General features: G+C 39.1%; 1 protein-coding gene across 3 annotated transcripts in view; it reads right to left on the bottom strand.

Moving 5' to 3' along the window:
* Window positions 1–27,673, bottom strand: part of Rep (Rab escort protein) — an 89,162-nt gene that overhangs the window by 17,468 nt on the left and 44,021 nt on the right. For all 3 annotated transcript variants that reach the window (XR_010849268.1, XM_067081221.1, XM_067081228.1), the window contains exons 6-9: window positions 20,207–20,262; window positions 19,565–19,761; window positions 18,857–19,079; window positions 13,160–13,378 (exon numbers count right to left, since the gene is read on the bottom strand). Coding sequence is in view for 2 of the 3 variants with exons in the window: in XM_067081221.1 (XP_066937322.1) it covers window positions 13,160–13,378; window positions 18,857–19,079; window positions 19,565–19,761; window positions 20,207–20,262 (695 nt within the window). In the remaining variant the exon portion in view is untranslated. The remainder of the gene's footprint in view (window positions 1–13,159; window positions 13,379–18,856; window positions 19,080–19,564; window positions 19,762–20,206; window positions 20,263–27,673) is intronic.

Below are 27,673 nucleotides of genomic sequence, written 5' to 3'. Positions count from 1 at the left end.
ACATGGACATACAGGTAGTGCTCGAGTTACGACAATTTTTTCAAAAATACGTATTTTTAAATTTCGCGGGCGACTGGCGCAGGCAACAACATACAATCAGGCAGCGTACGGTGTATGATACGTTCCCGAGAGGCTGGAATAGGTACATTAATTCAATGAGCCGACCTCACTTGCTCTCGTTGTGTCAGAAGTTAAAATAGGTCAGTGTTCGTTTGCAATTTTTGTGCGTTTGTAAATACAGGTAGTGCACATGTGACGATAATTCGTCTTACGATAATTCGAGTTTACGATGGAGTTAGCAATTAATACCAGTACGACAATATTTAGAAAATATTTTTTAAATTTCGAGCAGGCACAGGCAACAGCGTACAGTTAAAAAAGTAAGAGAATGATAAGAGTATTGTTACCTTATACTCTTTCTAAAATGCGTACAGCCATAAACAACCGAACGAGAAACTGTTGTTTTGCTAGTAACCGAATCGGATAACAACTGTTTTGCTTGTATTTCAACCATCGTACGGTTAAACAATTACCGTAGTTATGTTAAAAAGGATGTTAAGTACTGATATATTTTTACACTATACTGTTATCCGCTTTGGAGAAAAGATCGGCAAGGAAATACAAATCAAAACTACTGGGCATGAAAGAACACATATTACTGCTGTTTTCACGCCGAAAAGCTGTTAGTATGATGATGAAATCAAGAGAAAATAGCAAACGGAATCTTGATTTTTTTTTTTTTACACAAAACAAACATACCAAACGGCCAGCCGCCAACATCATCTATTAACGAAAAAAATAGCTAAATTAATTTCACAACGAGACATATTTAAGTTATATTTCGACTTAAAAACACTTCGTATAACGAAAAATATATATGTCCCTTATAAATAAAGTATCTAGAGATTCATTTCTGCTAACTAGAAGCAAGAAATGCCCTCTGAACCAAGTTAAATGCGGTGAAATAGACCGCGTGATCGATTCCCAAGCCAAAACATTTAATCGCTATGATCAGAATTTATAATGCAAAAGCAATATAAGAATATTTACAATTGGATACAGTGTAGTAAAGCATAACTTTTTAAAAGATCCATGGAAAATATGCACATTCGTTATTTTGTTGTTTGTATAATATGGTGTTATTATATGAAAATAGAATACAGTATAATGTAGGCTAGGCTACTGTATATAATATACGAAAGTGCAGGCTAGGCCTTGTTTGTTATTCAATTTCTCTTTATACTGACTTATCATGTCAATCTGCATTGAACCTGAAGAATTAGCTGACACTAATAATTACTATACCATATATTTATAAAGTATACTGTGTAGTGTAGGCTAGGCTACCATATATGTATAGGTGGTACTGATTACCCTAGTGTAGGCTAGGCCATATTCGAGTTACAATTTTTTCAACAAACGATGGGTTTTTTGGAACCTAACACCAACGTAAGTAGGGGAATACCTGTATTCTATTCCAAAACATTAAGGCATGGTAATGAATTTGAAATAGAAAATCTGCTAGCACTGAAACAATGCTTGTCATTTCCTTACCAGGTAAGAGAGTTACTGCAAGTGGACACTGCCTCTGGTTGGGGCTCATCTTAACCTGTAGTGGTGTGGCGGTTGAGCCATGGGTCACCTCTACATAAGTGGGAGCCTTACAGCAGAGGACAGGCCTGATCGCTGACAAGACATATATAAGTATCCTTGGCCTGGGCATAGTACCAATATAACAAATAACCAGACAACACTGTCACCTACACTGACAAAAACTACAGCTCATACACTAAGAATGGTGGGTACTCCAGGTACAAAGTACCCCAATGCTTGTCATTTCCTTACCTGGTAAGAGAGTTACTGCAAGTGGATACTGCCTCTGGTTGGGGCTCATCTTAACCTGTAGTGGTGTGGCGGTTGAGCCATGGGTCACCTCTACATAAGTGAGAGCCTTGCAGCAGAGGATAGGCCTGATCGCTGACAAGACATATATAAGCATCCTTGGCCTGGGCACAGCACCAATATAACAAATAACCAGACAACACTGTCACCTACACTGACAAAAACTACAGCTCATACACTAAGAATGGTGGGTACTCCAGGTACAAAGTACCCCAAGGTTTCCCAAAACTTGACACCCTACATCAAGGTGAAGAGACAGAGGAGAAAAAGAGTGTTTCCTATGCTTCTTCCCCCAGTACCATGCCACCCATTGATAATGGCCCCAGGGTACTGCAATTTTTAAACACTGTTTCGACTTCTTTTAAGTAGTAAGATGCGAATATCGATTTGCACTTCCAAAAAGGTCGACTGCAGAATGGAAAAAAGGGACACATTATGCCTGAAAACGAGATAGGTAGTGACTGCTCGGACTTCATGAGGTTTCACTTTGAAAGAAGGCATAATGTCCTCCTGAATCTCAGAATGCACTTAGGCAATCAGATCCCTCAGGAAGAACAACAATGCATTCATAGAAAGAGGGCGGGAAGGATTCTTGACAGAACACCAGAGGTTGCTGGATGGCCCTCTGATCTTCTCGGTCCTGTGCAGGTAACACCTTACAGCTCTAACGGGGCAAAGAACCATTTCTTCTTCCTCCGGGCCAAGGATTTCCATTACTCTCTTAATGTGGAAGGGACGAGGCCAGGGCTTGGAGGGTCCCTGTTCTTGGCTAGAAAACCTACCGTAAAGGAGCACATCATGTCTCCTTGGGGGAATCCTACCCTCTTACCAATGGCCTGCAGCTCACTTACACGTTTGGCAATAGCCAAAGCCACAAGGAAGAGTGTCTTCCGGGTGAGGTCCCTTACAGAAGCGTTCAAGAGAAGGGCCTGTGGGCCACTTCAGTACCATGTGTAGGTTCCAAGAAACCAAATCGGCCTTCTACTTAGAAGTGTTGAATGACTTGACGAGGTCATTGAGATCTGGGTTTGATAACAGGTCCAGACCTCTATGCTTAAACACAGATAAGGGAGGAAATCCACTATTTGGGTCAAAGGTGTCTCAGAAGACGAGATGTTATGTCTGAGACACCATCTATGGAAAACTGTCCACTTTGCTTGGAAGACGTAACAAGAAGATTGGTGTCTGCATCTTGTAATAGCCTCTGCAGCTGCTCTTGAAAATCCTTTTGCTCCAACCAGCTTCCTGACAGTCTGAAGCCTGTCAGAGCAAGAGCGGACAACCCTTGATGGTATCTCTTGAAGTGAGGCTGTTTAAGTAGCAAAGCTTTTTGGGGAAGGAGCCTCGGGAAGTCCACCAATAGCTATAGAAGGCCCTGGAACCACTTTTTCAGGGGCCAGAATGGGGCTACAAGGGTCATCGAAATGTTGTAGTGTGACTGGAACTTGTTCAGCCAGCACTTCCCTTACCATGCTAAAGGGTGGAAAGGCATAAAGATCCAGGTTGGAACAGTTTTGGAGCATGGAGTCTGTCGCCCATGCCAGAGGGTCCAGGGCTGGAGAGCAGAAGAAAGGCGATGGTTTCTTGAGGTGGCAAATAGGTCCAAAGTCAGCCTGCCCCATAACTTCCAAAGATTGAGACAGACCAGGGGATCCAAGGTCCACTCAGTGGGAAGGACCTGCTTTCGATGGCTCAGTTCATCTGCCAGAACATTTAGTTTTCCCTGAATAAATCAAGTGGCCAGTGTCACTTGACTTTGGTCTGCCCATAAGAGAAGATCCTTTGCTGCCTGGCAGAGAGAAAAGGAATGAGTACCTCCTTGCTTTCGAATGTACATCAATGCGGTGGTATTGTCCGCATGGACTACCACTGTCTTGTTGTAGATCATGGTCGAGAAGCACTGGAGACCCAGATGAATTGCCTTTAACTCTCTGACACTGATGTGAAGGTTCTGTTCTTCTGGGGACCACATCCCAGAAACTTCCTGATGCCCCAGAAGGGCTCCCTAACCTAGATGCAAGGAGTCTGAATAAAAGTCTAGGTTGGGGCTCAGAGAATGAAGAGACTTTCCCTCCTTAAGTCTTCCTTCGGACAGCCACCATTGGAGGTCCAACTTGATTTCTTGGGTGATGGGAAACATGACAGAGCCTGGTTGGGTTTTCCTGTTCTAGGTGGCTTTGAGGTAGAATTGGAGGACTCTCATATGGAGTCTGACAAGCTTGATGAATGTCTCCATGGATGCCATTGTCCCCAATAGACTCATCCATTGATGGGCCGAGCAAGACGAGAGGGCTAGAAAACTGCAGATCATCTGAAGGCAGTTGGTGATTCTCTTGGGAGATGGAAAAGCCTGAAAAGTCTGAGAATTGAGAATCATCCCCAAATAGAGGACCTCTTGTGTCAAGGCCAACTGGGACACCTGAAGGTTTATGAGTATGCCTAGTTCCTGAGTAAGGCGAAGAATGGTCTGCAAGTCCTTCGTGCCGTTGTCCTTAAGAGGGGACCGAAGAAGCCAATCATCCAGGTAAAGACTGATGTTTATGCTGATTAAATGAAGCCATTTTGCAAGAGGTGTGATGACTCGAGTAAACACCTGAGGTGCTGCAGAGAGGCCAAAGCAAAGAGCCTGAAACTGAGATACTTCCTGGAGTCCGGATGGATGGGTTATGGAAGTATGCGTCCTGCATATCCAATGTTATCATCCAATTCCCCTGGAGAATGGACTACAGGACTGACTGGTTTGTCTCCATCTTGAACTTCATCTTCCTTATGAAGAGATTGAGGGCACTTAGATTGAGGACTGGTTTCCAACCCCCCAATGATTTGGGGACTTTGCACATACAGTTGTAGAAGCCCTCTGTGTTGATGTCCTCGACTACTTCTATGGCTCTCTTTAGCTTCGAAGGAGGATACCTCCTCCAAAAGGGCCCAATGCTTCTCCGAGCCTCTTGAGTAGGCTGTCAACACAATGGGAGAAGTAACTAAAGGAGGGCTCTCCATGAAGGGGATGGAGTAGCCCTCCTTCAGAACCTTGACGATCCACTGTTCTGCCCCTCTGAGAGTCCACCTCTCCCAAAAATCGAGAAATCTGGCTCTTACTGGTGCACGAGGGATTTTTTCTTCATTTCTCAGGCAAAGCCTTGTACGAGCTCCTCTCGATAGTCCTGGCTAAGAACTGGACATCGGAGCGGGACCTGGGTTGCGACTTGAGTTTGCTTCCACGAATGGTATGCTGCTGGAGAGGAGAGACAGTCTTAGGCACAAATGATGATGAATTCTTGGGGCGTTTGAATGACTTTGCTAGGAGATCCTGAGTGGACTTCTTCTGGAGGTCTGAAGCAATTTCCCTCACTATTGTCTGAGGAGAGGTGCAGAGGATCTAAAGGCATAAATAAGAGAGCCGACTTCTGGGAAAGTGTGACTTGTTTGGTGGTAAAAGATCACCAAAGTTCTCTCTTCTTCAGAAACCCCAAAGACAAAAGGGCCACAAGTTCAGAAGAGCCATCCCTGATGGCCTTGTCTGCACGCAACAGAATTCCTAACCAATCTGAAGCAAAGTTTTCATCCAAGTCCTGGTAGTTTTCAATTTTCTTGGCAAGGGCTCCAACCATCCAGTCTAGGAAACTGAAGACCTCAAACATCTTGAAGAGATACTTTACAAGGTGGTCCAGCTCTGTTGACGAAAACATTAATTTTGCCCACGCGAAGGCCGAGTGATGGGAAGAGTTGATGAGGCCAGAGAAGTCCCCTTGGGAGGAGGCATCAACTCCCAAAGAAGGAGCTTCCCTAGTGGTGTATGAAAGGTATCTCCTACTTATCAAGCGTGAGAGAGGAAGGGTGAAAGAAGCCTCACCTTGCCCTCTCTTGGCAGAAAGCCAGTATCCGATTTCTTTGAGCGTCTTCTCAGACGAGGAAAGAACCATCTTGGGGAGCCTAGAGCTATCATCTGGGAGGCTCCTCACCAGGAAGTCGATACAGGCGCGACTGGGCCAGCCGGAGCAAAAATGGAAGGAAAGCTCACCAACAGGTAACAAAGAAGAGCTGCATATGCTGAAGGAAGAGCAGGTTCTTAGTCAAGCTCCTCTTCTTCAGAAGAAACCAGAGACAGGGACAAAATTCGTGAGCAGTCTTGGAGGCACGAGCTTTCTTAAGTAAGCTCATAATTTCAGATAACTGCTGCCTGATGGGTACCAACAAAAGGTCATCCTGATCGAAAGCGGGCGCCTGGTGCTCAGGAGCTGTAGACAGGTGTTGAAGAGTTGGCGCTGGGCACTCAGGAGCTGGTGTCAAGTGCTCGGGAAGAGACAGGCACTTAGACAAGGATGACGGGTGTCTGAGATTGTCTTTTGGGTGCTTAGAAGCCAAGTAAGGGTGTTCAACAGATGGACGTTCAGGAGTGAATGTCTCCGGACTATCCCATGCGGAAGGAGGAAGTCGGGCCGAGGCAGAGACAGAGGGATCCACAGCGTAGCTGCAGAAGGCTGTGGACTACGAGTCGCCCCCTTATACTGCTTAACAAGCAGCAGAGAAAAGCAGCCAACGTCGTTTGGGTGCCTCTTCAATGGACAAGATGAATCGAGAAAGTGCTTGTGGCACCTCCTATCAGGGTCAGAATCTTCAGAACTTGACAACAAATGGCGCACATCCAGAGCGATGCCTTTCCAATGGCTGTCTGTCAAAACCTGGGTGCGTGCACCAGGCTTGACTGAGGGGGCAACTACCTGTGGGCAAACCCCACCAGCCTCCCTTGGACTTCCGGTATGTCTTCTCCCAGGTTTAGGGGAGCAGGGCAGGGACCTCGTCTAGAACTTACAAGATGAGTAGCCACCTCCTCCACTTGCACAACATTGTCACTTTTCATTTTCTCTTGAAACACTTTGTCCATTAGGACCTTCAGGGATGCCCCTAACTCAGACACAGTTTGCACTACCAGGTTTACTTTCTTAACGAATCTGGATTCAAGACTGGCAATGGAATCAGGGTCGGAAGCATGGGATCCAGGCAAGGGAGTAGGTAGTCTGACAGCAGGAGGTCTGGGAACAGGAAAAAAAGCAGGAATAGGGGAAAAAGGAATAGCAGGACTAAGATTTGACCTAGGTTTAGGAGTAAAATCTAGGCTAACAGAGCCTCTACTCTCAGCCCTAGAGGCCACCTTTCTCTTCCTATCCCTTTCAAGCTAATTAAGATGAGACTCAAGAACCATCCACTTTTTCTCATCCCAATCCTTACACTCATCACAAGTATTCTCCTTAGTACATACCTGCCCACTACATTTACTGCAAATAGTATGCGAATTATAAGATGATTTAGTAAGTCTGGTTTTACAACCTTCGCTACATTAGCGAACACTAGATGCACCTGAATCAGACATGATCTAAAGCAAAAAGCTAGAATGTTGACTGAAAGCTAATAAAAGCTTGAAGGCTACACAAAAAGTGACAATACTTCGCTGAATTCCAGTAAAGAACAACCAAAAATCTGATGAAAAAGCTGCAGCAAACCCCCAATGTTAACTTGAGAGCCGGCAGAAACAGAATGAGGTTATCTGCTAAGTCGTTCCCAGTACTCCCGTTAGTGGGCAGGGCTTGTCAACTACACTAAACAATCGAAGTGCTGCCACAGTTTTTTAAATAAAAGACTGCCGCGCAAGTTAGAAACTATAGCTATGTAATTACTTGTGTCAGGAAGGTACTGACTGACATGCCAACTGGTTGTTGTCTAGTTTATTACTGATTTGTGTATAGAATATTCACACAGGTTATTGGCTGCTGTGAGCCACAACGTAGTTACTTATCTGACAAATCGAAACAGGATTAAGTTTAGGCGTCTGTGTTTGTTCACAGACAGAAACATACATACAGTTTGATAGAGAAGATTCAGTTGAAGATTACACGTATATGATTGGAGAGCTGCATAACAATGCATACAGTGATGATAATAAATGGAATGTGACAGTATAATGGTTACAGATGTATATAAAATAGGTATGAGAGGAGTCGTGCTTTCATCGATCATGTGACGATCACGTGGTCTGCTCCTCGCATTAGAAAGTTGATTTGGTTGTAGGTCCGCTGTCGGTCCATGCACGCGTATGGTACACTTGCTAAGTTACTTGTATGAAAATAATATTCCTTGCAACAATTTAAAGAGAGTATATAGTTATACTACATGCTGTGAAAGTTTTATCAAATTTGGTTCAGTCTTCTTGGAGATATAGTCATTTGTTTTTGAAAAAAAAGTTATTTTGAGAAAATGGTGAGAGAAAAAATTTTTTCCACTTTTCACGAATCCTGAGATAATCAGGACATCTTGAGCAAGTTATCTTTATAACCCATTTTCTCTGATGCTATCACTAGAGAGAATGGGATATTTTAGTGGGTGACACAAATATTTTTGTATAATATTTTTTAACAATTTTTTACAAGTTTTTTACAATTTGTCATTCACAGTGCCATACAAGTGATGAACAAAATTGCCAATAAACCAATCTAAAAATTTTTTTTGAGCAATAACACTTCAGGATATTTTTATTTAGACATAAAACAGTCCAAAACAGTCTATTACTCACTTCCAACTCTCCAGAATTAGAAAGTCATAGAGACATTGCGTGACAATTTGTCATTCAATGCTGCTCACAGGACGGTAAATGCAGTGAACAAATATGTAAAAAAAAATTCTCCCAAAAAAACATTTTTTTAGCAATAATATTTCAGGATGTTTATTTCGACATAATCCAGTCCAAAGTTGTTAATAACTAAGATTCAATAATTCCTCGAAATTAAGCGGTTGGCACTCCCCTTAAGGCTTGCTTACTATAGAAAACAGGTTTGTTACAAAATGTACCATGCAGCAAAGTGTTACCTAATTAATCCAGATTCATTGGGGTGCAACCTTGTCCAGATCAGCTAAATGTATTTTGTACGATCAGGGCTACAGGAGCAAAATCAATTCATATAGGGTAGCTAACAAACATAAAATGTGTTACCATAATGCAAAAGAACCATATAGTGTACTCCATATGCCAATAGCTAAAATCTCAATGGAATCCAAAGACTGAAAAAATCCAAATTATGCATGAATTTTTTTTAATGCATTCTACTATTTCGATATATTTACTGTTACATAAATTTTTAACATCGACATGTTTCATAACATTTTATGCTTTAAATAATTATGTGAATAGTAAGCAAAGTAAGGTATCTACAGTATTGTGAAGACATCCGAGTGCTCTACTGTTGGTTAGGAGTTTTATTGTGATTGAAATCATTTATTTGTTTTCTGTCTGTTTTGCTTATTTTCATTTCTATTTCTATACTTTCTTATTCTACTATGCAATTTTCATATCTTTTAATGTATTTTCATACTTAAAGAATTGTGTGCACATTTAATATGGTACTTAATTATTGTAAATGATACATACCATTTAGTATGGTACTTTAATTATTGTAAATTATACATAACATTTGGTATGATACTTAATTATTGTAAATGATACATATCGGCTCAGTGTTGGTTGGGGGACAAGTTTAGTGCACAATCAATTCTTGTTCTGTCCATTTTTTAAAAATTTACTTCATAATGTAAATAATTCTCATCCAACTAGGTCTGAGTCATCCAATTCTTTGGGCCCCCCACAGGAGCTCACGTGACATAACTGTGAACAGTACTGCTGTATTCCCAAAAGGGTGGTGTGAAGAATGTCCATAACTTCCCTTATGGTATCATTACCTTTCTTTGGTGTGAAGAATGTCCATAACTTCCCTTATGGTATCATTACCTTTCTTACCTAAGATCATTTTAAATTCGATCATCATTTCATTTATACATCCCTTTTATCACATCCTCTGCCATTCCTTTTACTTGCGTGCCTTTTCCATTTTTTCATTTTTTTTCATTGCTCTTCCCAAGAGTTTCTTTTCTCCACCTCATTAGCAATTATTTTTGTCTGCTCTATTATATCTTACTGCCTCAACATAACATTACTTTAGGCACCATCTCCACCTTTCCTACTTTTTCATACCATATTTATAATAATTAACTATATTAATTTTAAAAGAATTTGCTTTACTTCTATTGTCCCACAGATTCTTCAACCCTGTCCCAGACTTAAAAGGGTACCAGGTACTACAGAAACTTTGTCTGTTAAGCTTTAAGTTTGGCACTGTCACCTTCTTACAAATACTGTATGCCATCACAGTCTGGTTTACTGACGGGGTTCCGTTCTGACTTTCATAAGCCGAAAATCATCGTAAACTGAAATAATCGTCGAAAATTGTAAGTCTTTCATAAAAAACCCTCCAAAATGAGAGAGAGAGAGAGAGAGAGAGAGAGAGAGAGAGAGAGAGAGAGAGAGAGAGAGAGAGAGAGAGAGAGAGAGAGTGTGTGTGTGTGTGTGTGTGTGTGTGTGTGTGTGTGTGTGTGTGTGTGTGTGTGTGTGTGTGTGTGTGTGTGTCACCACTTACATACCAGAAAAAGACTTGGAATTTCACAGAACCACAGTGGTCCCCCATTTTTACTTTAAGTATCATCCTACAATAAATATAGCTTCAATTATTATCCTATTACTACTACTGTATTAATCTTTGAAATTATATTCATTAACATCATTTCAAAGTCATCTTAAACATTAGTACCCTTTTCCAGCCAGAGAGAGAGAGAGAGAGAGAGAGAGAGAGAGAGAGAGAGAGAGAGAGAGAGAGAGAGAGAGAGAGAGAGAGAGAGAGAGGTTTATCTCTTTAATCTCTTGAGGAATGTTAATCCATTTCTCTTACTGAGACTGACAACAACAAAAAATTATTTTTTTTCTTTGTCTCCCAAAGATGTACTACTACTTTTACTAAGCATTTTTAAAACTATGAACACAAACACACATACAAACAGTGTGCATATGTAAAGAGACTTAAATTAGCAGTATCTTTTCCTGAGAGAGTGAGAGAGAGAAGGCCTGAACTAAGTATCTATTTACATATATCTATCCATTTCTCATTCCATTTCTCTCCTTTTGGTGCAAGAGAGAGAGAGAGAGAGAGAGAGAGAGAGAGAGAGAGAGAGAGAGAGAGAGAGAGAGAGAGAGAGAGAGAGAGAGAGAGAGAGAGGAAGGAAAGAAGGAAGGGAGAAACTGATCTTCTACCCTTGGTCAGAAATGTCAAGTAATTTGACATATTTGACAGTTCCACCCTCCCCCATAGCTTCAAAGCGTTGGGCAAAAGACAGGGTGTGATATTTCTTTGTTTAAAAATTGAAATAATTTACTTTAAAAATGCATAAATGTTGTGATGACAGTATATAATTACTATTATTTACTCTTGTTAACATTAAAAAATGAGTATATACTTATTAGGTAAGTCATTTATTTATCATACAAACGTGATTAGTCCTCATCATCTCCCACAAATTTGTTAAAAAATTCTTGTGCCGTCATTCTCTCTCTCTCTCTTATCTCAGAGAGAGAGAGAGAGAGAGAGAGAGAGAATACTACTCACCCTCCTTTTAGTCTATGCAAAGCCTGTGAGGTACAAGCTTTGTGGTTGGTTAAAATCCCACCCTTCCTGCCAATAGCATGTCATTAAGGAGGGCGAGAAGGGGAGGAGGGGGTTGTTACAAGTTGCTATTGGCTATTCTCAGTCCTTCCGTCTAATAGCGTATCGTCATGGAGAGAGGGGGTTGCTACAAGCTTTGTTATTGGCTACTTCTAATCCCTCAAGCTGATATCGTGTCATCATGAAGCCTACGTCAAAGCAGTAAAAAAATTGTAACACAACCGATGATGGAATTTTAGTATACTTTTATGTTTATACACAGTAACCCATATTTCTTTGAAGGATATGCATTGCAAAGAGAGAGAGAGAGAGAGAGAGAGAGAGAGAGAGAGAATGGGCAGTTGGCCTTACTTAAATCTCATGAGTGAAATTGTTTGGGAGAGAGAGAGAGTGGAATTGTTCGGGAGAGAGAGAGAGTGGAATTGTTCGGGAGAGAGGGAGAGAGGAGAGAGAGAGAGAGAGAGATACAAGCAGTTGGCCTTACTTAAATCTCAAAAGTGAAATTATTCGTGAATTATTTGGGGAGAGAGATATATGGGAGGTTGGCCTTACTTATATCTCAAAAGAGTGAAATTATTTGTGAATTATTCAGGGAGGGAGAGAGATATGGGCTGTTGGCCTTACTTAAATCTCAAAAGAGTGAAATTATTCGTGAATTATTCATGGACTGAGAGATACGGGCGGTTGGCCTTATTTAAATCTCAAAAGTGAAATTATTCATGAATTATTCAGGGAGAGAGAGATATGGGCGGTTGGCCTTACTTGTATCTCAAAAGAGTGAAATTATTCATGAATTATTCGGGGAGAGAGAGAGATACGGGCAATTGGCCTTACTTTCTTCCGATCGTCGTGGGACTGGCGTTGTCTGAAATACCGACAAAAATCGTAAGAAAACTTTACTTTTAATCCTTTGGGTGTCTTGAAAACAATGAATCCTGCATTTTTATTGAGTTTTTCATTAAAGAAAACCCTCTAAATATTAACCACTCTGCCAGTTTGGATGCATATTTCTTCCGTTCTGATCGGTGTCGGACTGGCGTTGTTCGAAATACTGTCGAAAATCCTAAGAAAACATTACTTTTAATCCTTTGGGTGTTTTGAAAACAATGTATCCTGCATTTATATTTTGAAAACAATGTATCCTGCATTTATACTGTATTGAGTTTTTCAACAAAAAACCTCCAAAATTTGACCACTCTGCCATTCTGGAGCCATATTTCTTCTGTCGGATTGGCATTGTCAGCGTCTTAAACCTGGATCGTGTTGTAACTCAGGAAATAATTTTTTTATAAATATATTTGAAAAGTGTCATAAACTTGGAACGTCGTAAGCCGAGCCCATCGTAATCTGGAGACTGTCTGTACTTATAAAGTTAACTTGCCCTACTTTGTCCAAGTTTGGGACAAGCTGTTGACAGGTCATTAACTCATTTGAAAATGGAAAACTCCACACCTACAGAAGGGGATCTATACTCAGATTGTCTATCCAATTTTAGATAGGACATATCTTTGCTTTAGTGGGCATATATAAGAATTCTCTGTCTTTACCCCTTTATTTATTAGGCAAAGTTAGACAACTTAACATTATACGAGCCAAGGCATTCTCTTACTCAAAGTTAATGTACCTACCCAACAGCAAGCAATACAGTATCTATAATTTTAAGCAAATGATTTTCTTGTGCTCTGCTTAGACAATGCCAAATATATACATTTTCTCACCTGTCTACAATAAATATTCCTCTTGATATACCCTTCCGCCTTGAATCTGGACTAGATGAAACATACTGACTTGGAGCATAGAAAGCATCCATTACAAGATGAGAACACTTGAAGCGCTCCCCCTCTGAAAACAAACCAGCACAGGAATTGTTCTCATTCAGGATGATGGAGGATACTGGACGACGTAATACGTAAGTCCCTTCAAACACTGCACACAACCTGCATGATGAAGTATAAATGATAATTAACCTTACATATATATCTACTTCCCTGTATAAAATTACAAATAACACCTGTCTATACATGAAAAAACACAGAACAGGAGCATTAATGGCACTAAAGGGTGGTCATTAAAAAAAATAGCTATACTGTACTCACTAAAAACAGTTGATCATTTACCTTAAAGTTAAAAATTTCAGGTTACTGTAATCTCAGGATAACATTCAAATTAACTAAATATACAAAACTTACATACAATAATAATCTTTTAAAAATCTTTACTGAACAACTGAAAGAGCATTTTTAACCTTGCCCCTTTTGCTACCACAGGACTGTATTAGAAATTTCACAATTGTTTTTCCACTATTTAATATAAACAACCTATTATATACTTATTATTAACCCTTTAACGCCGAAGCCCTATTTACAAAAACGTCTCCCGTATGCGTTACGCATTCGGTGAGTTAGCGCTGAAGCGGAAAAAAAGTTTTTTCAAAAAATCACAGCATGCTTAGATTTTTAGATTAAGATTTCATTTTTGGCTCTTTTTTTTTCCTCATTGCCTGAAGTTTAGTATGCAACCATCAGAAATGAAAAAATATCATTATCATATATAAATATTGGAATATATGACAGCAAAAAAAAAAACTCGTATATAATTGTATACAAATCGCTGTAAGCAAAACGGTTAAAGCTAATGAGCTAATTTTTTATTAGTTGTATTGTACACTAAACTGCGATGATTTTGGTATATAACAAATTTTAAAATGATCAAAGCAACACAGAGAAAATATTATCACAAAATGATGCATGAATTGTAACACGCGGATGTAAAAAAATGTTTTTCAAAAATTCACCATAAATCGAAATATTGTGCTAGAGACTTCCGTTTGTTGAAAAATGAAGCTAATTGATTGAATATTACTGGACTGTAAGTGTTTTAGCTTACAATTGCAGTTTTCAACCATTTCGGTCGAGATAAAGTTGACCGAAAGTTGAATTTTTATTTATCGTGATTTATATGGAAATATTTCAAAACTGATAAAAGCTACAACCATGAGTTATTTTTGTTGTATTGTACCTCATATTGCACACATTTTCATATATAAAACTTTATATAACGACTAATATAAAGCGGTGCAAATATTACAACAACGAGACAAAAGAATTTCTGAGATGTTCGGCGAGTTACAGCACAGACGTAAGGAAAATGTTTTTTCAAAAAATTCACCATAAATCGAAATATTGTGCTAGAGACTTCAATTTATTGCAAAATGAAGGTAAACGATTGAATATTACTAGAATGTAAGAGTTTTAGCTTACAATTGCGTTTTTTACCATTTCGGTCGAGTTAAAGTTGACCGAAGGTTGAAATTTTGGCAGTTATCGTGATTTATGTGAAAATATTTCAAAACTGATAAAAGCTACAACCATGAGCTATTTTCTGTTGTATTCTACATGAAATTGCGCACATTTTCATATATAAAAGTTTATGTAACGACTAATGTAAAACGATGCAAACATTACGACAACATGACGAAAGAATTTCTGAGATGTTCGGCCGAGTTACCGCGCACAGATGTAAGGAAAAAAAATTTTTTTTTTCAGAAATTCACCATAAATCAAAATATTGTGCTAGAGACTTCCAGTTTGTTGCAAAATGAAGGTACATGATTGAATATTACTAGAATGTAAGAGTTTTAGCTTATAATTGCGTTTTTTTACCATTTCGGTCGAGTTAAAGTTGACCGAAGGTTGAAATTTTGGCAGTTATTGTGATTTATATGAAAATATTTCAAAACTGATAAAAGCTACAACCATGAGTTATTTTCTGTTGTATTCTACATGAAATTGCGCACATTTCCATATATAAAACTTTATGTAACGACTAATATAAAACAGTGCAAACATTACGACAACGTGACGAAAGAATTTCTGGCGCGGACGTAAGGAAAAAGTTTTTTTCAAAAATTCACCATAAATCGAAATATTATGTTAGAGACTTCCAATTGGTTGCAAAATGAAGGTAAATGATTGAATATTACTAGATCGTAAGAGTTTTAGCTTAAAATTGCATTTTTTGACCATTTCGGTCGAGTCAAAGTTGACTAAAGGTTGAAATTTTGGCAGTTATCGTGGTTTATATGAAAATATTTCCAAACTGATAAAAGCTACAACCATGGGTTGTATTTTGCTGTATTGTACATGAAATTGTGCACATTTTCATATATAAAACTTTATGTAATGGCTAATATAGAACAGTGCAAAAATTAAGGCAAAATGACGAAAGAATTTATGAAATTTTCGGCTGAGTTACCGCCCATGCGTAAGAAAAAAGTTTTTTTCAAAAATTCACCATAAATCGAAATATTGTGCTAGAGACTTCCAATTTGTTGCAAAATGAAGCTACATGATTGAATATTACTAGTATGTAAGAGTTTTAGCTTACAATGCATTTTTCAACCATTTCGGTCGAGTCAAAGTTGACCGAAGGTTGAAATTTTTTTAAGTCGACGTACGGTACGTCCACTCGGCACCCAACAGACAATTTTAGTCGATGTATGATACGTCCAATAGGCGTTTAAGGGTTAACATCAACTCACACATAGCCTATCTTGCCTTGAATAAGCAATTGCATATGAAGCACGGCCATTATAGTATAAATATTCTAATGCTGTAAATCTGTGATGGGAATTTGCTTTTCTTGTTATTTTAGTACAGTAACATACAAAATTTACCATAAAAACATTTTTGGAAGACATCAAAGTGTGTAGCACTGTAGCTATGTGCTCACCAAGCAGACAAAACACATGCACCACACTGATACAGTAAACCCCCCACATTCACAGTCTCACAATTCACAGACTCATGTATTCACGGATTTCTCTTTGGAATGTATCTACCCATTATTCGTGGAAAATTTGCCCATTCGCGATATTTTTCACTGAGAAATATTCACTTATTTTCATCTCATTTTCATGACTAAATGCACTTTTTGTGATAAAACTATTAAAATACTGTACTCGGGTAATGCTTGAGTTACGATAATGCACCTTACGATAATTCGATTTTGCAATGGGGTAAGCAATTAATGCTGATACGACAATATTATTTATAAAATATTTTTAAATTTCGCATGGGAAGAGGCAGCAGCGTAATCAGGCAGTGAGAGAGACCAAATTACAATAGACAACTTTTTTTCCATCTCTTTATCCCATCTTCTAGTAAAAAAAGTAAAAGAGAATGATAAAAGTATTATTGGTAACATTATACTCTTGCATAAATGCGTACAGCCATAAACAGTCGACCAAGAAACTGTTGTTTTGCTTATAACTGAATCGGATAACAACAGCCGTTTACCTGATATTTCAACCATCGTACGGTAATAAACAATTACTGTAGGTTATGGCATAAATGAAATTAAGTAGAACAGGACTGATATATTTTTACATTATAACCTCATTCGGTATGGATAAAAGATCGTCAAGGAAGTATACTACTAAATTTAAGCTGCAAGTTGTAGCCGAAGCTGAGAAAACAATGTTCAAGCTGCTAATGACTATACTGCAAATTATCGCGCATTGGTAACATGGATGAAACTTGATTGTAATTAAAATGGGAGAGAAAGTATTTTAATCAAAACTACTGGGCATGAAAGAACACATTACTGTTATTTTTACGCCGATAAACAATAAATATGTAAAGCTCATATTATGATGAAATCAAGTGAAAATAGCGAACAGAATCTTGAATTTTTTTTACACAAAACAAACGCCCCCAAACGGCCATTATCAATCATCATCTATTATTAATGAAAATAATAGCTAAATTAATTTCACAACGAGATGTATTTTAGTTATATTTCGACTTAAAAACACTTCGTAAAACAAAAAATAACAATGCCCCTTATAAATATAGTATCTAGACTCTAGAGATTCATTTACGCTAACTAGAAGCAAGAAAAGCGCTCTGAACCGAGTTAAATGCGGCGAAATAAACACCCCATAAACATTTCCAAACCAAAACATTGATTGCTGATCGCAATTTATAATTAAAAGCAATATAAGAATATATACAATACTACTGGATACAGTGAATTACGGCATAATATTTTAAAAGATTCCTGGAAAAGATGCAGATTCATTATGTTGCTTCGTTAGACATTCAACCAAAATGACACGTGTAGTGTAACCATGGCGACTGTTTCACTGAATGAGAAAGCAGGCTTATAATCACAAGCATGCTTGTGGAGTGTATTATCTAACCTTCCTTGTGCAGGATCAGTACTGTGAACAGGAGATATCTTCATGGGCCCTCTTTGAGAAGTGGCATCTCCAGGAAGTGTGATGGGCCCTCTCATGGGGAGAGGACTTCTGAGACTTCTTCCTGCTCCTTCAGCAGTCTGGAGACTAGGAAATGTTTGAAGAAGACAAGGAGGTGTAAAACAACCTTGGAGGAAGAGTGAGAGCATGCTTTGCTACCACTTTTTCTCTCACTCAAGCCAAAGATGAGGTTCAGGCAATCATCTAAGAAAATCCATGAATCACAACAGCTGCAGCAGTCGAAATGGCAGTAATCTTCCCTAGGGAAGGACATCAACAGCACTAGTGAGGATCTGAAGGGAGCTTCAGAATAGTGTATAGTTGTAGCAGAGGATGAAGCAGTGGTACTACAAGACTGCTCAAGAGTGTATGTGGAACAATCACTGGCAGAGAACCTGCTCCACTGGATGAGGAGAAAAAAGGGAGACATACCAGTGTCCTAGCTGAATTCTTCCTAAACCATACAGCAACAAAAGGGGTCAATGAGGAACAGTCCCAACAGGATAGGGTGAAGGGGGTTGTGTTACTTCTAAATGACACTAAAGTTTTCCTGGTTCCCTTCTCTTGGAACTGAACTTCTTCCACTGAGACACTGACCATCCTTTGTGCTCCTTACAAGGCAAATACCTGGTGTTATCGCATCATATGCTTAGAGCACAAAAGAATCATGATGGGGAGACATTAACCATCATACCAAAGACACCTATGCACTGAGAAAACTACCTACTTCACAACAGACTTGTAAATAAAACAGCAGCTCCAGCTGTCATAACAAAGAAGAATGACTAAATTAAGAAGAGCAATGATCACTTGCAATCCTGCAGTGAAGGAAACAGTCTTCAGAATTCTGCTCAGCTATTTACAGCTCTACAACATTAAAAAGTTCCAGGTGAAATGTGTCATGCTACCACTGATCTTCTGGTAGTGAGACAAAGGATTTTTGGGTCTAGGGACATAAGAAGACCACAATTTTATGCATATTTGAGTGATATGGTTATGATGAAACAAATATTTAAAATGCAAGTACAGTAGCAAAAGAAATATAAACAAAATAAAATAAAGAGGAAAATTTATAAGTATATGAGAAAAAAAAAACTGAACATGAAAAAATTCATAATTGTTCAGCACCCTGAAATGGTGTTTACTTAGATCTTACCTGCAAAATGCCTGAGGGAGTTCTCCACATCCATACATTGAAAACAGGAAAGGAGTAGTGCCATATCGGCCAAGACTCGTCAGGAATAATTTGGTTTTCTCAAGTCCTTCAGAGCAAGGCACATTACCATCAACCATAGCAATAGATTCAGTAACGAAGTGTATCAAGTTTGACGTCTGCCTTCGTGACTTCAAAAATTCAGTAAACGTATTGTCTGAAAATTCTGAAATAAAAGAGTAACACTGGATGAATACTCAGGTCATGGCCATTCCATTGCAGGCTGCTAATACTCAACTTTTTTCTAACTTTTATCGTTTAAAGATCATCTAACAAATAACTCATTACATATTCATACAACTTTGGTCATATTAATCAGAAATTGCTAGTAAATTCTATTATTATTTCACAGAATTTTAACTAATCTAATTTCTAGAATCAAGAGGGAGGTATAAAGTTTTCCTTAAAAGAAGCAAAAATGACAAAGGACATGGTCCTGTACAAATAGTCTGACAGCTATGAATGACACCATGCCAAGCATATAAAAAGTAAAATGCACTTGTGATACAAAGAGATTCTGCAAATCACTTTCATACTGCCTACTATACATCAGACCAGACACACAGAAGACAGCAGCCTCCTACAGGGATTGCTTAGTATCAAGCTTGAAAAATATTTTTATAAAAATGCAACAAATTCCTGTATTCTCACCTTCTAATTGCTCTGGATTTTTGTCATAACTATGACAAAACTCGAGAAGTTTCATCAAGAGTCTTTTTTCAATAAGGGAAAGACTTTCAGTTGTAAATACATCACTTCGGGAACATGGTACCACCACAAGTTCTCCCTTGTCTTCTCCGCTAGATATCCAAGTTAGTACACGTGTGATACACTTGAATTCAGCATATCTGTATAAAAAGGTAACATTGTAGAATTATTTTGCCATGTAATTGTTGCATGAAAAAATGGAATACAATAAGTTGAAATCATGCCTTACAAATAAAAAATCCTTAAATTTCCTACCTAGTTTTCAACATAGCAATGAATTCACTACATGATTTTGTAATGGATGATACGCATTAAGTTGATGGACATCCAAAACAGATAATGAATACAGATATTTCGTTGAAAATGATTCAGTCTTGTACAGTACCACTCTAACCTTACTTCTTTTATGTTACATACATGAGCAATAAAAATAACTATAGAAGAGTACAGTATATATATAATAGCAAGCAATTTTAAGTCAAGATATAAAAATTTTTTTCTATGGCACTTGTTTTACTAAAGACAAATATTCCTTTGCAGTAAACTTTTTGCATACTTTGCAAACAAAAACCTTCCATGAAATACCTGGCAACATTTGATGAGATGAGAAGTTCAACTAACGATCCTCGGGAGAAAAGCAGCTGTGGAAAAAAATTCCAAATAAATTTAATTTTGCATGACATATGAGCTTTCACTCTCCATAATTAATTTAACAATGAATGAATTAACTTTTGGAATGGCCAACCATTCTTCACAATGAACTAATATTACCAGTCCCTTTATGTTGGTCATGGTGCTTTGTTCAGGACCTGTGATGTTTACAATGGCCATTTCCCCTATCACTGACTAACTTTCAGGCTGGCTTTTCTTAGGGATTTCTCTTAAACTGGCTTTTGATATTTTTCAGTTCTTAGTACAGTTTTTTCAGATTGCCTTTTCTCAGTAGTTTCTTCCAGACTGGCTTTTCTTAGTGGTTTCTTTCAGGCTGGCTTCTCTTAAGTGTGCTTTCAGACTGGCTTTTCTTAGTTGTTATCAGATTGGCTTTTCTTAGTGGTTTCTTTCAGACTGCTTGTCAGTTTTTTTCAGATTGGCTTTTCTTAACGTTTCTTCACAAAAATTTTCCTGATTGGTTTCAATTAACTACTTACATTAATACATTAATGGAAAAACAAGGTTAGATCTGGCTATATTGTTCTTGAATGTTCAGTCCAATCAAAGCCAAATTACTTAAAGTTTATTCATTCACTAAAGATTCTTAGCAGCACCCATTTAGTCCCTATCTCCAATGCCTGTAAACCCTCTTTCCTCATTTATTTCTTTTAATATTCCCCAAAGCGTGACCCATTTCTAGACCCCCTTTCTTGCACCAATCTGATGATGAGCTAGCATGAATGCTAACATGATTTAAAATGTAATTTGAACTACATGGATATGTGAGTCTAATGCCAAACTTTACCCAAAACTCTATTTAATAGACTGACAGTCTCTAAGACACAGGCTAATGTATATTTTTGTAGCTACCACTAATGTTCCCTCTTTGATAACGGCCATCTAGAAGTGGCAACACAAAGGTTATGATTTTTGTACAAATAAATATAATTTTTCTTTGGGGGTAAGGTGAAATATAAGGATGGGAGATGTTAGGGTTCATACTGGAGTTCAAAAGAGAGAGAGAGAGAGAGAGAGAGAGAGAGAGAGAGAGAGAGAGAGAGAGAGAGAGAGAGAGAGAGAGAGAGAGTAATCCTAAATGAGGAGTATATTCATCCCAACTTTCACAACACAATGGCATTTTTGCAATAAAATAAAGTTTTATATATGCTTACCAAGTAATTACATAGCTAACAATATCCAATAACCGGCAGCTAAAATTTGAAAATTCGCGGTAGCAATCCTTTTGTTTTCTTTGGTGTAAGTAGTTAGCCCCGCCCACTTTCGGGGAAGAAGAGGAACAACATAGCAAGAAGGTTCAATTTATTTATCTTGCAATGTCAATGAGAGGGGAGGAGGGAGGGCTCCCAATCTGTAATTACTTGCTAAGTATATATAAAACTTTATTTATTAAAAAAATGTCATTTTTATATACGTAACTTACCAAGTAATTACATAGCTGATTCCCACTTTGATAGGAGGTGGGATTTGTGGACTTATTCAAGCATTAAAAATCACAATTTTTTAAAGTAAATTATATTTTTCCTAACTATACAAACCTGAGGTCCTTTACATTAGGAATTACTTACGGCGAAGCTGGACACAGCTATCAAACTCTTGAACAAGGTGGTTAGGCAGTATCTACCATCAAGTAAGCAGGAATACCCGCCTGCCTGGATATAAACATTCCAGTTTGCCTTTTGGCCCAGGTTCAGACTGAGGGGTGGCGTGAGGCGGGCATAAAAATGTAATGTAAGGGACCTCAGGTTTGTTCAGTTAGGAAAAATGCAATTTACTGTACTCTTAAAAATTGTGATTTGTTCTGACACGATATACAAACCATCGGTCCTTTACATTAGGAACACTTCCTGGTTGGAGGGAGGAATCTGAGTGAGTCTCTTGAACTGACTGGAGTTCTGCACACCTGGACTACTCGTGCTCGAAAGAGTGAGGATGAGTACCATGCCCCTGACATATTGCTCGGAGTGTAGGAACTGCAAGATCAAATGTCAGATACTGGACCTTCTCGCATGAGTGAGGAAACATAACTCATACGAAATGGGCTGGGAAGACTCTAAGAGTCAGAGGCAGTAAGGAAAACCTGAGATAGGGTTTCCTTATTGCCAGTATCTCCTTCTTCCCCTTGCTAGAGGAAGGAGCGGAATTGCTTCTATGATTCTAGAAGAAATGGGTGGTCTATGTGTAGTCTTACCGTATCAGACACCAGATCCAGCAAGTGTTGGTTCAAGTCCTATTCTCATCCTGAAGGAGGAGAAGTAGGGGGAAGAGGAAGGAAGAGGAGGAGAGGCCAGTCACTCTCAGATCCTTCTAACTTACAGAACCAACACCTTATGTGAGATGCTACCTGTCCTCTTGAAGGAGCCGGTAAGAAAACACAACTTGTTGAGCAGCCACACAGGACCAAGGAAAAAAGGTTCCAAGAGCCTGTGGGCAAGACCGAAGGTAGAAGACAAGAGTGTGGTCTATAAGACCACATCTTGCTTCCAAACTGACAGAAACTTCCAGAATGCGAGGGATGGACCAAGTCATTGACTTCATGAGCTCTCGGGTGGAAAGTACCGGTATCGTCACTGCCAGCAGCCAAATACCTCCTTTGATTGCTTCACGAAGCCAGGAGAAAGATGTGCCCTTGGACACTTCTTCCTTGGGAGAGATAGTACTAGTGAAAACATCAACGACATCCAGGTTAGGAATGTTGAGCCTTTTCGGAAAGTACCACAGCTCCCTAATAGGACAAGGTAATGACTGATCTGGATCACTGATACAAAGTCCAAGGAGGAGGCGAACAAGAAGGACTCGAACCTGACAATAGATGGCGATGGATTTGGAATCCACTTATGACATCTGAGAAGGAGTCGAGGTATTGATCCCCTTTACCTGTTCTTCCGTCTTCTACGCCAAAGCTAGATGAGAGATGGTCCTAAGAAGGCACATCTCTGTCCGACTACTCTTGTAAGGGCATGTGCAGAGCATGGGACAGGAACCCTAAACGAGAGTCACATGCCATCCAGGGAACAGCTCCCTTGGACAGCAAGGCCGAAGAAGTTTCTCACCAGTATCTAAATCTCAACTGAGGAGAAAAAGGGTACTTCAGATATAACACTAGGTCACAAGGGCCTACGTTCTTCACAACTGAAACAGAGAGAAGCAACCCTCGGCAGAGAAGACGAGGAAGTCCAGACTTGAAGAGCAACTCTGCCTGGAAAGACATTCCGTCAACAACACCAACGAGCGAAGATGGATCTAGTCCCTGGAACAGTGTTGCAGAGAACTTCAAGAGATATCCAGCTATATCAGTTGCCGCTTGGCAAGAAAGCCTGTGCTTGCAAGGAAAGCTGGAAAGTCTCCCAATCCTGAACACACAGGGATGTACTGCCTGAAGAACTGCTTTTAGTGTAGCTGCTACAGGAGGCTGGGTCAAGGAGAACTCTTCTTGATACCTCGGAAGCAGAGCTATCAGGTCAGGTGAAAGGCTAAGTCTTCCAGTATTTGTCCGTAAGTCAGGGAGAGAAATGTTTGTGAACCCCTAGCGAAACAGACAAAAAAGCGGGAAAAATGTAGATATCGATGTTGTCCAAAAAGACAGCATACCTCACTGTAGCGGCCCCTGAGTCTGGTACAAAGGAGCGAGAAAACTACCAACTTTGTTATGTCGGGAGGCAAACACAAACATGGCAGGGATCTCTCAGTCGAGCAGTCTCTTCATGAATCTTCGTGAAGAAAAGAGTGAAGAGCACATTCCGTCCTGACCACTCAAACGCGAGGCTAAGCTCACCTACCAATACACTGCCACTGGGAATGTATCTGGCTAATTGAGCTGTCCAATGCGCTAGAGAACACTCGAGTACCTGCAAATGTCGACAGATGAAACAGGAGGAAAAAACCATTCCCTCTTCTTTGTCGACAAATGCCACTACTGTACAATGAAACCACTGAGTGTCACAAAACTTTTGGAAGGCCAAAAGGCTGCCTTGAGTTCAGGATGTTGATGAGAAGGTTCTAATTGTCTCGGTCACACACCTTCAAGACAAAGTCTTACAGGTGTGCGCCTATTCCTTGATCAGTGAATCTGGGAGTAGACACACGAGGTGAGGAGAATATGCAAGCATATTCGAAGGTTCCTTCAATCAAGCATTAGCCTAACTCTTTCCTCATACTTCGAAGATGGAGGACTGGAAGCAGATCTCCTTCATTCTCCACCATGAGGAAGCTTCTGCAAGATGACAGGATACTAAGATGATTAGCTCTAGCTGGGCTGGCATTTCCTGAATCGGAAGCACGGGAGAGGAAGTGGGATGGAAGTTTGGTGAAAAGAACTGCCAAGACCCAAGGGAAATAGATACTTCTCCTGAAGGAATCCATCCCCAGGTCTTGGCAATGTCGCTGCTAGTTCCAGACTCGACAAAGTATCATTTCATCCAAGCATCTGCAGTAGGAGAACTTCTGCCCAGTCGATACTTCTTTCTCTTTTCCCTTCTGTCCTCCATCCTTATGGAAAAGAGGGTGGAAAGAGACACAGTTATGCACATTCATGAAAAGCGCTCTGAAATGAGTTAAATATGGCAAAATAAACTTACTGCGTAATCGATTTCCAAACCAAAACACTGATCACTATGATCGCACTTTATAATACAAAAGCAATATAAGAATATATACAAAATTATTGGATACAGGGAAGTAAAGCATAACATTTTAAAAGATCCATGGAAAAGATGCATATTCGTTATTTATATAATACGATATTAATATGTGAATATAGAGTACAGTATAATGTAGGCTACACCACCGTATATGTATACGATATACCATAGTTAGGCTACGCTAATTCTTGTCTGTTATTCAATTTCTCTTTGTACTGAATTACCATAAGTCAATCTGCATGAACCTCCAGAATTAGCTGTTATTAATAAATACTATACCGTATATGTATAGAGTATTCTTTACAGTGTAAGCTAGGCTACCATACATGTATACATGGTACTGAATACCCTAGTGTAGGCTAGGCTATGTTTGGGATACATTTTTTCCAAGTGTTTTTAGAAGGGTTCTAATATTCGCAGATTTTAGCTATTCGCGGTGGGTGTGGTACTCATCCCCCATGAATACAGGGGGTTGACTGTATGTGGTTAATGCAATGGGTTTCTTGACTAAGGATGGATAATCTACAAAGGAATAGAATATCTGTTCTTGAGTACCTCTGTTACCCACTAGCTTTTCTCTTGTTCCATTCTTCCCAAAAAAGAAGGAGCCTGGTGCCTACTGCTGCACGGGGAAAACTTTCCTCACTTTTTGGAAGAAGGTTTGGATGAAGACTTTTTGATGGCCTTGGAAGAGAAACGGATGTTAGCACGAGCCCTAGACTGAAATCTTTGCCTGGCGCTGCACAGGAGGGGAAGACTTGGCACTACAGGAAAAATTCTCTCGAGCGCATTTAGAAGACTGGGTCAGGAGATCTTGCGTCGACCTCTTTTGCAAGTCAGAAGCGATACCATTAACTACTCCCTGAGGGAGAAGGAAGTCACGCACTAGAGGAGAGAACAGTCGAGTTGATTTCTGTGCAGACGTGACCCCCTTTGGATGTAAAGGAGCACCAAAGCTCTCTCGTCTTTAACCTCTTCCCGCTCAACCCCATGTATTCTCGGGTTTAAGATAACCGTCATATTTCAGTAAGCCCGAGTATACTCGAAATTCTGTTATCTCTTTCCTAGCAACTCCCAGTAAACTCGGCTGTTGTTTATATTAGTCTCCCACTATAGAAAGCCATTTTCTATGCATATAAGTGCCTTTTTTTAGAAAATTGTAGCTACCTTGGCGCCAGTTAGCCATTGGAGACGGCGTCCTTTCATCAGGCAGGATTTCCATTGTTTTTCCGGATTTTCTTTTATTATTATTGATATAACTATCATGAGTAGTGAGTGACAGTGATACAGAGTATTATGATGGAATGGACGATTCAGGGAGCGAAAGTGATGGTGATATGGCGTCAGAATACTCTGATACTTCAGATGAAGATGATAGCGATAATGTTCCTGATAACCAAGGCTGGCAAAGAATAACAATTTCGGATGATAAACCACCCTCTCCTCCACAGCCTGCATTTCCCTTTATTGGTGATAATATAATTCATCATGTATATAATACTGAAGATCATGAAGAAAATACATATATTCAGTATTTTGAGTCATTTCTTGATGACAATATTTTAGACATTATTGTCACAGAGACGAACAGGAATGCTGAACAAAAGTTGAGTGGAAAATCAGAAACAGAGAAAAAGAAATGGCACCCAACATATCGGGAAGAAATGAGGATTTTCCTTGGAGTGTTATTATGCTACAGGGGATTGTAAAGAAACCTGAAGAAAGCCAATGCTGGTCTAAGATGCCTTTGTTACATACACAATTTTTGCTAAAATTATGCCATATCGGAGATTTTGCAAAATAAAACAGTATTTGCATTTGTCAAATAATGAGGATTTTGACCCTGCCACTCATCCTTGCCCAAAGCTCAACAAAATCTGGAAGTTTTATAATAGCATTGTTAGCAAATTCAAAAGTATGTACACGCCTAAACAAAATGTAGCTATAGACGAAAAAGTCTTTTACTTTATAAAGGGCGTCTTGGTTGGGTACAATATTTGCCACTAAAAAAAGAGCTAGATTTGGGATAAAATATTTCATGTTGTGTGAATCAGAATCAGGATATGTTTGGAATTTTGTCATTTATACAGGTCAAGGAACAATGTTTGATAATGATTATGAAGACCTTCCAGTGTCTTCAAAAATTGTTATATGACGCTGATGAAGCCATTACTGAAAAAGGCTATTGCCTTACAATGGATAATTATTATAACTCTCCCAATTAGCAGATTTACTGACAGAAAATGAAACAGATGTATATGGCACTGTCCGTGTTAGTAGAAAGGAAATGCCCTCTGGATTGAAACAAGAAAAACTGCAGAAAGGCGGTATGGTGGCTTACAAAAGAAGAAAAGTAACAGCAATAAAATGGAAGGATAAGAAAGATGTTGTATTACTTTCACAGTCCATAACACAGAAATGGTAGAAACAGAAAAAGAGGAAAATTGGTGAAGAAACCTAAACTAGTTATGGACTACAATAACACAATGGGAGGAGTTGACAAAGTAGATCAACGTCTCCAGGATTATCCTCTTACAAGAAAAAGGAGAAAGAGGTATTACAAGAAAATATTCTTTCATATTATCGACTTAAAGATTGTGGAATTCCTATCTTTTGTATCTAAAATCAGGAGGAGAAACAACAGCTCTAAAGTACCGTCTTCAAGTGATTGACCGACAATAAAAAGTACCATACACCTATGATGTCATCAAAAGTAGGACGACCAAGTAGTGTACCTCACCCT

The sequence above is a fragment of the Macrobrachium rosenbergii genome, chromosome 3, assembly GCF_040412425.1.
Source record: "Macrobrachium rosenbergii isolate ZJJX-2024 chromosome 3, ASM4041242v1, whole genome shotgun sequence".
Taxonomy (NCBI): domain Eukaryota; kingdom Metazoa; phylum Arthropoda; class Malacostraca; order Decapoda; family Palaemonidae; genus Macrobrachium; species Macrobrachium rosenbergii.
The sequence above is the reverse complement of the archived record's forward strand: the minus strand, read 5'-3'. Positions and strand labels throughout refer to the sequence as shown.